The 14,844-nt window shown below is 42.8% G+C and overlaps 1 protein-coding gene across 1 annotated transcript in view; it reads left to right on the forward strand.

Moving 5' to 3' along the window:
- The first annotated feature begins 2,229 nt into the window (after positions 1-2,229).
- Positions 2,230-14,844, forward strand: part of LOC124648190 (putative disease resistance protein RGA4) — a 28,900-nt gene continuing 16,285 nt past the window's right edge. Inside the window, exons 1-2 of the mRNA XM_047187992.1 lie at positions 2,230-2,529; positions 3,116-4,252. Coding sequence (XP_047043948.1) covers positions 2,230-2,529; positions 3,116-4,252 — 1,437 coding nt within the window. The remainder of the gene's footprint in view (positions 2,530-3,115; positions 4,253-14,844) is intronic.

Raw genomic sequence — 14,844 nt, forward strand, 5'->3', positions numbered from 1 at the left:
GCAGCCCCGCATCACTCCCGTTCCACGCCACCAGTCCCCTCTCTGATTGGCGCCACCGAGGCGCCGGTGGCAGCCCCGTCGTTCCGCCGGCACCCTCGGCCTGCTGGTGCCGGCCACGTCGATCTACCGAGGCGTGCGTCGCTTGGGTCGCGGAGATAACCGACCTCAACACCCGTCGGAAGGTGTGGATCGGCTCCTTCCAGTCGCCGGAGCAGGCCGCATACGCCTACGACTTGGAGAACCTCCGGCTCCACGGCGATGACTGCAGCGAGCTAAACTTCCCGCTCGAGGCGGGAAGATCGGTGCCGGACATGGCGCTGGACGGTCTCCAATTTGTCTCTGACCGCGAGCGGCGGGAGGACCAGGAGGCCCACGAGCGCCTCGACGCGGCGATGGCGACAACGCTCGCCGGCCTCAACCCGGAGCTCGTCGAGGAGGAGTAGCAGTTGCTGGAGGCATTCGCCGAGGCGAAGCGGAAGGCCGACACGGTGAAGGAGGAGAACGTCAGCGATGCGGGGCCATCAGCGATGGTGATCCACATCTACAACGACTCCTCCTCCTTCAAGTGGGATGACGATTAGGTTAGGTTTAGGTCAAATTCGATCGAATTTAGTGAAATTTGACCGACTTTTGGGTGTAATATGTACACATTAATCTAAATGAAATAGCAAGTTTCAAATTCGGTTTGAATCGATCATAATTCGATAAAATTTGATCAATTTTTGCGGTGATCACTAAATTTTCTCCTTTAAGTTTTCTACTTGGGTTAGAAACCGCTTTTAGAGAAGTTGAATAGAGCCAGAGTTGAACTTAGAGGAGTTGAATAGAGCAAGAGTAAATAGAGCCAGAGTACTTTTACTCCTCTATGTTTTCTTGGGAGGTTTACTCCTCTAAACTTTTGTACATCAGTTAGAGATGCCCTAAGTAAATAGAGCCAGAGTTGAACTTATAAATTGTAAGAGGGTAGACTCCACATCTTTCGACTTTAAAACAAATCCAATCTCGACTTACATTTTTGGGTAGGAAACGGATGGCCTACTAGTGTACGTCCGATTTTTGTACCCGATTGCATCATAACTAAATAGACAAAACATTAATGAACCAACTTAAAGGATATAGATGTCTTTCAGACGTGTTCACGTTCATGCACTGAAATTGAGTCTAGCAGGCAGCAGCCCAGTGCTATGTATTGTGTACATATGATGGGAATGACATAATCAAACTGTAATTCTAGTTTTCAATTTCTTTGTCTATATGTATTATTCTATTTATGAATTTATTGAAACGGACGACGACAACAATGAGACTTCTACCTGGTACTGGTAGTACTACTTTTTCATCGTCGGTTTAGCTGAATGATGAATCTAATCTGGAATTGCAAGTCGGACATGTTTTATGATAAAGTGTCATTTATCGTGGTATTCTGCAGTTAGTTTCCCTGCAAGTTCACAAGGTTGCAGCGGTAACTAGACTTTCTGAAGTAATGAAGCACAAATGTACAGGGCGTATGAATCTCAAAAGTGTGCGTAGCCATCATCCATTTTCTGAAACACTCTTAAGTACATGCATCATTGCACATGCCTACAAAATTTCATCCACTTTGAGAAGCCGCCTAGTACTAAATTTCATTCTACCCATTATCATTGGGTACCCATCCAGCTAAATTTCATTCTACACATTATCATTGGGTACCCATCCAGCTAAATTTCATTCTACACATAATCGTTGCACATGTCTGACATTTGAACTTTGCCACCCAAGGATAAACTCTTCTCAACTTGTTTTCTCGACTTATAATTATTTCCTTGCTCGGAGTTGACTCCCTGCCCATTGTGCGGTGTATTCAGTATTGAATCATTGGACCCCTTCCCAAAACATATACTACTACTCTAAATTCGCTGAAATCACACGCTATTATTGCAGATGCCTTTAGACCGGTTCAAGTCAACAAGATGAAATCCTACCATCGCTGGGTACGAAATAGCAAATCAGGTAAAGACAAATCATTCACTAGCTAGCACGATGCGTACAGCTGTTCCATCTGTACCGATCCGCACAAAAAGAACTTGATAGAGACAAGGACTCGGCACGAAGTTGACTTGATACAATTGGTGGCATCAGAACTCCAATATAGGGTCCCATCGTGCACCTTACAAACGTGTACCCCATTCTTGCTCTCCTACGACCTTCCTTCAGCCACCCAGATCTTGAGCACGAGCAGCGCAGGCAATGGCGGCGCTCGGTGGCATGCTTGCCGCAGCCATCCTCAAGGTGGTGGCCGACCAGATTGGTTCGGCAATAGGAGGTCAGATCAAGCTGCAGAACAACTTTGAGAAGGAGCTGAGGAAGATGAAAATGGCTCTGGAGTCTGTCGAGGCGGTGCTCAAGGTCGCCGAGAGGCGGTCCATCACCGACGAACCGACACTTCTGTGGTTGAAGCGGCTTAAGGACGCCATGTATGCCATCTCCGACATGATTGATGAGTTCGAGGCCGACACTGAAGCAATCTCCAAACCGTCTGCTCGGAAGGTACGCGTGCGGTACTGGAAAAGCCCGTTCTCTGCAATCTGTAATCAATATCTGCGATGAGTTAATTACACATGACATACCATTTTCTTAAATTTTGGTAAACCTTTCGCATTCTGAATCTAGATTTCTTACAATTTTGTACTCCCTCTGTTTTTTGTTTAGTTTGATTTCTAGCTTTCTTTTAAGTCAAACACTACCAAGTTTAACAATAATTATTGGAAAAAAATATCAACAACTATAATATCAAATACATATATCATGAAAAATATAATTTATGACAATTTGAAAACTGTAACTTTAATATTGGAATGTTGATATTTTTCTAAATATTTAGTTAAAATTTACAAAGTTTGACTTTGACTAAACCTAAAATGCGGACTAATTATAAACGAAGGGGGTACTAATAGGAGTTATAGGATATGACATGTCTCTTTAGAAGGTGTGTCTATTCATGTTTTAGCCAAACTTCCTACTGGCCACAATGAGCAACATCTGTATGACACTTGTTATACATGTATTTGTTCTACCGTATTGTACTATTTGTGATTTCACACTGTACTGATTAAGGAAATCAATTATCTTGCAGCTCTCCTTCAAAAAATATTTGGCAATTATGATCCCTTGTATCACAATTTTTCCCAAGATTACAATGGCCAATAAGATGGAGAAGATGAGAGATGATCTGGAGGTGATAACAGATCAACACAAGAAATTCAAATTAAAAGAAGGGACTAATGCCAATGAGCCACAGGCTACGGACATACGAGAAACATCGTCAACCTTGGAGACACAAATTATTGGGAGGACCGAGGAGAAAGATGAAATATTGGCCCTTTTATCTGGGAGCATGACAGAAGAGATCACAATCCTTCCTATATATGGCATTGGAGGCATTGGCAAGACAACCATGGCCAAAATGATTTACAATAGTACTCAGTTCAGAGAATACTCTCAGGTGTGGGTCTATGTGTCCCAGACATTTGATTTGAAGAAAATTGGAAACTCTATCATATCACAACTATCAGAAAAAGAGAAGGAGAGTGAGTACACTCAAATGGAGATGATACGTAAATCACTTCAAAAGCTCCTCGCCAATAAGAAGATTCTAATTGTTTTAGATGACCTATGGGAGGGTGAGGAATTTCATCTGGAAAGGCTCATGGATATGCTAAGGGATGGGAAGGGTGGTATTGTGGTTGGTATTGTAACCACACGTGATGATGACATTGCAAACAAAATCTCTACCATCAAACCATACAAATTAGCACCATTGACTGATGACATCTGTTGGTCTATAATAAAGCAAAAGAGTGCATTTGAATCTAGATGCGATAAAGAACAATTAGAGGAGATAGGGAAGATCATTGCAATGAAGTGTGCTGGTGTGGCTTTAGCAGCTAAAGCACTTGGATACATGTTGCGATCTATGAAGTTTGGCGAATGGGAATCAATGAGAGACAGTGATATATGGAATGTATCTACTTTGAAAGATACATCTTCTACACAAGTTCTTGTGTCTTTGAAGTTGAGCTATAGTGTTATGCCTTCATATTTGAAGCTCTGCTTTGCCTATTGTGCAATATTTCCAAAAGGTCACCAGATACTTAAAGATGATCTTATTCACCAATGGATTTCTCTTGGTTTCTCTACTTGGCAGCTCGGTGAGAGATACATTAATCAACTTTTGGGACTCTCTTTTCTTGAACATTCGAAGTCACCATCGGTGAGTTTATGCATACCTTATGCGAATAGAACAATTTTTTTTTTTTTTGAATCGTTGTGATGCAACACAAGCATATAGTAACAAATGTAGTGATGGCTAGTAGAAAAAGCTAATGACCTGTTGTAGGAAATGTCCACCCTGAGGGGTCTGGGGAAGGGTATTTTTAGGAAGCTTTTCCCTTGAACAACTCTATTATTTTCACTTTTGTAGGAATTATATTTTTACTATCAAGCCGAAACATGACATTATACCGAAAACTTCATAGCAAAAAGTTCAAGATTATAGTGCATGCCCTTCTGCAAAGAAGGATCGGTTTAGAATGTTGCAATTTTGTGGGATTAGTAATCCAATTATATTGGTTTATATATGAAATTCCAAAATCCACATATTATATGCCAGTAGGATTGTTTAGAATTTGAGACTACAATCGTACATCAAACCGACACCAGCATACTGCATTTAGAGGTTAGGAATTCAAGAAAAAATCCAGATTAGGGACGTTCCACAAAGAAACAAAGCGGTTCCTCTCTCACCAGGCGATAAGGGAGGCGGCGCTACTCCTCCCCCACCCCGCCGGCGAGGCCGTGGGTTCCCTCTCCCTCCATCCGTCGGCGACAAGAGGGGGCCCGGCTCTCTGCTTTGGCTGCTGTGTTAGGGTTAGGCTTTGTGTATCCCATGGCGGCGGCGTTTTGATGGTGGTGGCACCGGGGTTGTTGGAATAAGTTTTATCCGGTCCCAGCTCCATCTCGGCAGCGTCACCGACGACGAGGTTGATGGACTCGTGGGATTTGTGTGCTGTCACTCCGGTGGTGTCGCGGATCTATTGTTTCTAGGTATGGTGGTTGTCGTATCTGGCGGCGCCGCCGACGTGCAACGGAGGATGACAGTCCAGGAGCATGGAAGAAGGCTAGAGGCCAGGTGGCAGATCTGGCGGTCTGCCTCGACGTGGCCGACGGCAAGCCACGTATCTGGGTCTCGAGCAGCATGGGGATGGTCCCTGGTTGACGTGCCACAACGACATAGGCTCTGCCGATGGCGGGCCTCTTCTTCGACTCACAATGCCCGTGAGGGCGACGGTGCTTACTTGTCTCCAACAACGGCGAGCGGTGATGATGGCAGTTGTAGAATTCTCTAGGATCTTGGTTTTTCTATGTTTCTTTCTGCAAATGTTCCTCGACAGGCGTCCCATGTTGATGTATGTGGTAGTTTCCACGTTTCTGACATGTGATTAATCCATACTGCCGCACTTACACACTGGCCCTATTACAAGTTAGGATTGTAAATCGTCACATGCCACTTAGGCCTTGTTTGGATACAGTGTTTTAACAAAACCGGTGATGTGAGCATTACCCTTCGGGTACCCGACATTAGCCTACCTCCCTTGGCCCAATTAGGGGCCCACGAAGATTGTCCAGTAACCAAGGTGGACCCGTACGTCGGTTCCAAAGAAGGAGACCTACCAGAAAACGGATTCTTGATGGAACAAGAGAAGAACAACAATAGCGCGTAGAACCATCGCAACTTAGAGCACAAAACCATAGAATCCTTGCCTCTCGGCGAGTCAACCATAGCGGCCTATCGGCTACCCCATTGTAACCCGACATATTCGATAAATCAAGATCAGACAAGCAGGAAGTAAGGGTTTTACCTCACCGTGGGCCCCGAACCTGGGTAAATCTCTCTTCCCGTTTGTTTGGTATCCGATGTCTCGTGCTAGCCTGCAGGATTCCGTTAACCCTAAGCCCCTCATGGTGGGCATTGCCGAGGAGCACCCTCGTCAATTGGCGCCGTCTGTGGGAAACTTGCTGGTACAAGGTACTGCATCGGCTGCTCCGATCATGTCGGTTGCGTCTTCGCCGGCATCACCATCATCATCGGCTCCATCATCGCCAAGCTCGGGGAATTCGATTCGATTCGGTTCCTTCGAAGTTCACTCTGCACACCGACGCGTCGCGTTCGGCCTTCTCGGGGCTGCGCGGCGGGATGGACATGACGTTCGGAAGCGTCCACTTCCGCGTCGACTCTGGGGTGTTCTTCGGCTCCCTGGACCGATCGCTCCTGGCGCAGCAAGGATCGCGACTTCATCGACTGCTACGTCAACTGCTTCATCTCCAATCGCGGTCAATCTATCAGCTGCGTCATTGGTGTCGACTCCGGCATCGTCGTCATCACCATCGTCTCATCATACCCTGTCCTCCATGTCCGTCGGATCTGATGATTCCGGATCATCGGATCTGACGTCGTACTACTGCCTCAACTGCGACACCAGGCACGAACTTGGTTCGGATGCCTCACCGTTCGTCTGCAGCGCAAAGTACTCCTCCGATGAAGAAAGTATCGGCAACATCGCCCCCATAGCCGCAGCAGGAGTGGCTCACCATCAACTCTGTGTCATCATCAACCCTCAGACAGGAGTCGAGATCTCCGAGGGTGAGCGCACCCCGCCCACCAATCGCGAGAGGAGACGAGATGCCGAAGCTAGCGGCAGCAATGCCGACAGCACACATACCGTCACCAGGGAAGAGTGGGAAGCTGCTTGTAATGCCGTAGTCGACAATACTCGGATCCCCATCGGAGTATCGGCAGGCACTCTCAATGCATACCACGACATCCTGGAGAAGAACCGAGTTCGGTTAGCTAATGAACAAGCTGACCTCAATCGACGCCCGCAGGCAGCCGATCTATCGAGTGAGTGATGACCCACAAGTATAGGGGGTGTATCGTAGTACTTTCGATAAATAAGAGTGTCGAACCCAACGAGGAGCAGAAGGTGTTGATGAGCAGTTTCAATGAAGGGTTCTCTGTAAACACTAGCAAACGGGTTTTCAGGGGTATTTGATATTGCAAATAAATAAAATGCGAGTAAATAAAAGGCGGCAATAATAATTGCAGCAAGTGGCTCAATCCTTTTTAGCACAAAGGACAAGCCGGTTGTTCTACTTATATCGACCAAACGTTCCTGAGGACACACGGGAGGTTTTATGTCAAGTGCTTTCGCGTCGCATCCGTGAATAATCTCTATTGGTATGGTAAGTGTTGTGTGGGTGATCCTATGCTAATGCACCACCCTTACTAGGATAATACATACTTGTGATTAAACCCCTTGCAAGCATCCGCAACTACAAGAAGGTAATTAAGATAAAATCTAACCACAGCCTTAAACTCTGAGATCCTACGCTCCCTCATGCAATGGTTTTCTAACGGGGGTTCAGGTTTCTGTCGCTCCGGCAACCCCGCAATTAGTAGCCAAATACACGATGCATTCCCCTAGGTCCATAAAGGCGAAGTATCATGTAGTCGATGTTCACATGATACCACTGGAAGAATAACACCACAACTTAAATATCATATCAATACATATTACTCACATAGCTCCACTACTAACACAAGACTTCTCCCATGTCCTCAAGAACTAAACGAACTACTCACGGGACAACATATGGAACATGATCAGTGGGTATATAATGATGAATAACAATCTGGACATAAACCTTAATCCGATGGTTTCACTCAATAGCATCAAATACAACAAGTAATCAATACCGGGAGAGTTTCCCCTTCGAAATATGCGAGGTACAACCCAAATAGTTACAGCGGGACGAGGTGGAGACGACGGTGATGATGGTGCTGATGGTGGAGATGGTGAGGATGATTATCACGATGAAGTCCAGCTCGATGGCGGTGGCGATGGCGACGATTTCCCCCTCCGGGAGGGAATTTCCCCTGGCAGATTCCTATCTGCCGGAGAGCTTTTCTCTCTCTGGTGTTTTCCGCCTCGTAGCGGCGGCAGAATATTTCTGCGAGCTGCCCCCCGATCTTAGGTGTTCGTGGGGATGATATACGCGAAAGGGCGGCGTCGGATGTGGGCCGGGCGGCCATACATGCCCCGAGCGCGCCGGGGTAGGGCCCGCGCCTGGGCATTGTATTGCCCAATGGTGCCCCCTCAGGTCCTCCTTCTGGCTATCTCCGTCATCCGGGGAAATAAGATCTTCGTGAAAGTTTCTGGAATTTTCTGATCTTCCGAAGTATGGTACCCTGATGACCACTTTTCCAGCAGAATTCCAGCTCCAGCAGCAAATCCGGTGAAAATCATCAAACATGCAAAAATAGATAAAATAACATAAGTATCATGTCTAAATATGAAATATATCAATAAATAACAGTAGATTATAATACAAAATAGTGATGCAAATTGGACGTATCAACTCCCCCAAGCTTAGACCTCGCTTGTGCCCAAGCGAAAGTCGAGCTCGATAAACCGGACCACAGGTTTATGGAGTGAAGTGTCGATAACAAAATACGAACAAGAAGCATCACACTCACCAACACACAAGCTATCATAGACAGCAACATCCTCAAATATGATCCACTTGCAATGAATAGGGAATCAACACATAGGAGTATGTAAAGGAAATCATAATTGGCATGGCAAACCTTTTGTTCATGGTTAGAGAACAATTAACAACTAATAAATTTTCACATACCGTAATGCTCAATTATTGCATCCTCTTTTCATTCATAGATGGCTTTCAACATTGTATTCATTTGGGTAGAAACATTGTGCTGCACAAGTAAGAGTTAAAAAAGACAATTGCATACATCAACATTCATAGATGATTGAATCACAATGGTTCACATGCTTGCTTTGAGATAGAAGGAATAGGTGCACTGACTCAACAAGAAAGTAAAAGAATGGCCCTTCGCAGAGGGAAGCAGAGATTAAACATGTGCTAGAGCTTTTTGTTTGCAAAACTGAATAAAAGATTGCTTTGAGAGGTGGCTGCTTTTGTCAACGAATAGGTACAAGTGTTTTTGCCATCTTCCATACTAAACAAGTTTGAGAGCGGTTCCGAAATATTTGGGTGAAGCCTCTTTTTATTCATGCTATTTATAAAACCGTGACACTCCTCCCATCCATTGCTTACACATACCATGGCTAGCCGAATCCTCGGGTGCTCGACCAACAATCACAAACCATGGAGGAGTGCCACTTTCTTATACTTTCCTATTTTCTTCCCCTTTTGGAAGTTGTGGTCAAACCAGCTCTTCTTCTTTTTTATATCTATCATTTTTTTATTGACAAGCGAGATGAAGCTCACGAGTCTTGCTGTACTTAATAAAGTATGGAAGACGACAATAATAACTTTCACATCCTCATGAGCTAAAAACATAAACACAAAATGAGATGTAGTTGAAGGTTTTAAAGGTAGCACACGAAAATTTACTTGGAGTGGCGGTGAAATACCACATATAGGTAGATATGGTGGACACAAATGGCATGAGTATTTTGGTTGGGATTTGGATGCATGAGAAGTATTTCCTCTCAATACAGGCTTTTGGCTAGCAAGGCTGGGTAGCAAGCATATGAATATAAGTGAAACAAGCAAATATACATGTATCAAAAAGCAATTCGAATAACTCATCTTGAAAGTACAAACGATCTTGATTTTAGAATACCAAGCTTTTGAGCCAATCAAGAAATAAAGAATATGAATAATATATCTGCATGTACCTTTTTCTTTTTTTCTTCGATCTTCAAAATAATGTTGCTACTGACCAATAATAGATTTGCCAAAGCCTATAAGATGTATTCAATACTCCCGAAATGATACCAACACCAATTAGCAAGAATGATCACACCGCTGAAATTGCAAACTAAAATAAAGTGTGCATAAAGTAAATAAGAAGACTTCTCATTAATAATTCATATAGGCGACTCACACCAAGGGATACAATGAGACAAAATAAAAGAGCGATACCTCCAATCCGCAAACTATCCTATATGACAACCACTTTATTCATGATATGACTCGACTAAAAATAAAGATAAAGGTGATAGTGATACCGCGGCACTCCCCCAAGCTTGGACCAAGCCAAGGGGATGCCTATACCGAAGACAATCACTCCTCAGGTGCCGGTGGTGGTGGCCTTGTGATGGGAATTGAGTAATATTCCAGCATTCTGCGAAGTCTGGTGTTCTCCTCAAGGAGTCTATCCACCTCCTTCCTCAGAGCTCGATAATTATCACAAAACTCATCAACAACACGGACGGCTTCTTCAGCTGAAGGGACAGAGCTTAGGTTCAGAATCGGCGGCGTTGGTCCACTGCAAGTTATGAGAAAAGACACGTCCAATTTTAGTTGCCCTTGCAGCAATATGTCCCTCCTTCTTGATCTCGGCAACAAGCTCGGCATGGATCTTGTGAATAATGTGCACTTCACGCTCCGCCATCTTCCTGTACTCAAAGACTTCCGGCTCCATCTTTTCCACCCTGGCTTCAAGATCACCCACTCCTTTAGGTCCGCAGACATCTTCTATTTGCACCTTCCCATCCTTGAACATCAACTCCTTGGGATGCGTCATCAACTTGTTCAGGTACGGGTTGATGCCACCCATGAAGGGGCTGTCTCCAGTTGATCCGGACGAAGACATGGCGGCACTAAACAGCGAATATTCCTGGCAGAAACAGGTCGAAACAAAACGCGATGAGAACTCGAGATACAGACCTCGGAACTTCCTAGGGATTAAATAGCAAAAAGTTTCGCAATATAAGGGAAACACAGGATGAAAACGGGGCCGAGACGGACTCCGGGGTGGCAATACAAACCCCAGGCGCGGCCAAGGGTGGGCCCGCGCCTGGGCCATGTATGGCCACTCCGTGCGTCACCTCTACTCCGTTTTCGTCTCGTAAATTCTTAAATATTCCGAAAACAACAGAAACTTACTTGGAAAAACAAAACGCGAACTTTCTCTTACCAGAACGGTTACCTATTCAAAACCGAACTCTGCAGACTGCTGCATTTGATCTTTAATGAATTTCTCCGGAGTCTTTACTTCAATAACATCAACGTCTTCATTAAAAGAATCTCCAGAAATGTAATGTTTGAGTCTTTGTCCATTCACCACTTGTGTTTGGCATCCTTCAACGAAGCAATTTTTATTGCGCCGGAATGATATACCTCCACAATGACATATGGACCTTCCCATTTCGAGAGTAATTTCCCTGCAAAAAATCTTAGACGAGATTTGTATAATAAAACCTTTTCACCTACATGGAATTCTCTCTTGAGAATCCTCCTATCATGCCACTGCTTCACTTTCTCTTTGAAAAGCCTAGCATTTTCATAAGCCTCGGTTCTCCATTCATCAAGAGAACTCAAATCAAGCAACCTTTTCTCACCGGCTAATTTAAAATCTCTATTCAACTCTTTCACTCGCCCAATAAGCTTTGTGTTCTAATTCTAAGGGCAAATGACAAGCTTTCCCATAAACCATCTTGTAAGGAGACATACCCATAGGATATTTATAAGCGGTCCTATAGGCCCATAAAGCATCATTCAGCTTATCAGCCCAATTCTTCCTAGATCTGTTGACAGTCTTTTGCAAAATAGACTTGATCTCTTTATTAGATAATTCTACATGTCCACTAGTTTGGGGTTGATAAGCTAAAGCGATTCTATGGTTAACATCGTACTTAGCAAGAGTTTTTCTAAAACCACCGTGAATAAAATGAGAACCGCCATCGGTCATAAGATATCTAGGCACTCCGAATCTAGGAAAAATAATATCTTTAAGCATTTTTAACGAAGTCTCACCGTCGGCGCTACTTGTCGGTATGGCTTCTACCCATTTAGTAACATAATCAACATCAACTAGAATATGAGTGTAACCTTTTGACGAGGGAAAATGACCCATAAAGTCAAACCCCCAACAATCAAATGGTTCAATAACAAGCGAATAATTCATAGGCATTTCATTGCGTCGAGAAATATTACCAACTCTTTGACATTCATCACAAGATAAAATAAATTTCCTTGCATCTTTAAAAAGAGTAGGCCAATAAAAACCTGATTGTAGAACCTTTTGCGCGGTCCTATCTCGAGCGTGATGCCCTCCATAAGCACTACTATGGCATTTCTTCAATATCTCTTGTTGTTCAAATTCCAGAACACACCTTCTCATAATGCCATCAACTCCTTCTTTATATAAATGTGGGTCATCCCAAAAATAATGCCTCAAGTCATAAAAGAATTTCCTTCTCTGTTGAGCTGAAAATGTAGGAGGCAAATACTTCGAAACAATAAAGTTAGCATAATCAGCATACCAAGGGCTTTGTGAAACTACCTTTATTGCAGCCAACTATTCATTTGAAAAACTATCATTAACAGGAATAGGATCATCAGAAATATTTTCCAACCTAGACAAATTATCTGCAACAGGATTTTCAGCACCTTTTCTATCAACAATATGCAAATCAAACTCTTGTAAAAGCAACACCCATCTAATAAGTCTCGGCTTCGCATCTTTCTTTCCCATAAGGTACTTGATAGCCGCGTGATCCGTATGAATAGTAACTTTAGAATCAACAATATAAGGCCTAAATTTATCACAAGCAAAAACAACAGCTAAAAACTCTTTCTCAGTAGTAGCATAATTCTTTTGCGCGGCATCAAGAGTTTTACTAGCATAATGAATAACATTCAACTTCTTATCTACACGCTGTCCAAGAACATCACCTACTGCAAAATCACTAGCATCACACATAATTTCAAAAGGTAAATTCCAATCAGGTGGTTCAACAATAGGAGCAGTTGTTAAAGCTTTCTTTAAAGTTTCAAAGGCTTCCTTACAATCATCATCGAAAACAAAAGGGACATCCTTTTGCAGAAGATTAGTAAGAGGCTTTGAAATTTTAGAGAAATCTTTAATAAATCTTCTATAAAAACCAGCATGACCAAGAATACTACGAATACCTTTAACATCCCTGGGATAGGGCATCTTCTCAATTGCCTCCACTTTGGCTCGATCAACTTCAATACCTCTTTCGGAAATTTTATGCCCAAGAACAATTCCTTCATTAACCATAAAGTGGCACTTCTCCCAATTAAGAACAAGATTAGTTTCTTCACATCTCTGCAAAACTTTATCAAGATTGTGCAAACAATTATCATAGGAGGTTCCATAGACGGAGAAATCATCCATGAATACCTCCACAATTTCTTCACAAAAACCATGAAAAATAGCAGACATGCATCTTTGAAATGTAGCAGGAGCATTGCAGAAACCAAAAGGCATATGTCTATAAGCATAAGTTCCATAAGGACAAGTAAAAGTGGTTTTCTCCTGATCTTGCGCTGTAACCGCAATTTGAGAAAACCCAGAATAACCATCAAGAAAACAAAAGTGAGTCTTTTTAGACAACCTTTCTAGCATTTGATCAATAAAAGGCAAAGGATAATGATCCTTCTTAGTAACTTTGTTGATTTTTCTAAAATCAATGCACATTCTATAACCAACAATAATTCGGCTGAGGAATAAGCTCATCATTATCATTCGGAACAACGATAACGCCTCCTTTCTTAGGAACACAATGCACGGGACTAACCCATCTACTATCAGCAATAGGATAAATGATGCCAGCTTCAAGGAGTTTTAATACCTCATTTCTTACCACTTCCTTCATCTTAGGAATTAAACGGCGTTGATGTTCCACTACTGGCTTTGCATCGGGCTCCAAATTAATAGCATGCTGACATATAGTTGGAGAAATTCCCTTCAAGTCATCAAGAGTATATCCCATAGCTGCACGATGCTTCCTTAATACTTTCAATAATCTTTCTTCTTCATATCCTAAAAGTTTAGAGCTAATAATAACATGATATATTTTCTTATCATCTATATAAGCATATTTAAGATCCTCAGGTAAAGGCTTTGAATCAAAAACTGGATCCTCTTTAGGAGGCATAGTGGTACCCAAATCCTCCACATGTAGATCGTGTTTAAGTATCTCCGGTTGACGAAGAAATATATCATCGATCTCATTTCTTTCCTGCATAAAAACATCACTCACGTGCTCCTCCATATATTGTTGCAAGGCATTGTTAGGAGCAAGAGCAATAGAAGCAAGCTGTTCAACTTTAAAATCTTCATTAGGTAAATCGACTTCCAAAGGAACTTTAGTAAACTTGGAAAAATTAAACTCATAAGACTCTCCATTAAATTTAGTATGAATTTTCTCTTTCCTACAGTCTATAATAGCACCGCAAGTGTTCAAGAAAGGTCTACCAAATATAATAGGGCAATACTTACTAGAAGCCTTCCCAAGCACAAGAAAATCAGCGGGATATTTAACCTTACCACATAAGACTTCCACATCTCTCACAATACCAATTGGATAAACAATTTCCCTGTTGGCGAGCTGAATAGCCACATCAATATCTTCCAGTTCACATGGTCCAATTTCATGCCTAATCTCCTTGTAAAGATCATAAGGGATAGCATTGGAGCTCGCTCCAATATCACATAATCCATAATAGCAATGATCACCTATTTTGACAGAAAGCATAGGAACACTAGCCTTTCGAGGCTTATTAGGATGCGAAACAATATTAGATGCATCTTCACAAAAAACAATATGTTCATCTTCTACATTTTTAGTAACAAGTTATTTTACTATTGCTACTGCAGGTTCAACATTAATTTGCTCATCGGGTTCTGAAACTTTCTTTTTATTTTTACTAACCACAGTAGACAAAATAGAATGCTGCTTTACCTTAGTAGGGAAAGGCATCTTTTCAATATAAGGTTCAGGT

This window comes from Lolium rigidum, chromosome 4 (genome assembly GCF_022539505.1).
Source record: "Lolium rigidum isolate FL_2022 chromosome 4, APGP_CSIRO_Lrig_0.1, whole genome shotgun sequence".
NCBI classification, from domain to species: Eukaryota; Viridiplantae; Streptophyta; class Magnoliopsida; order Poales; family Poaceae; genus Lolium; species Lolium rigidum.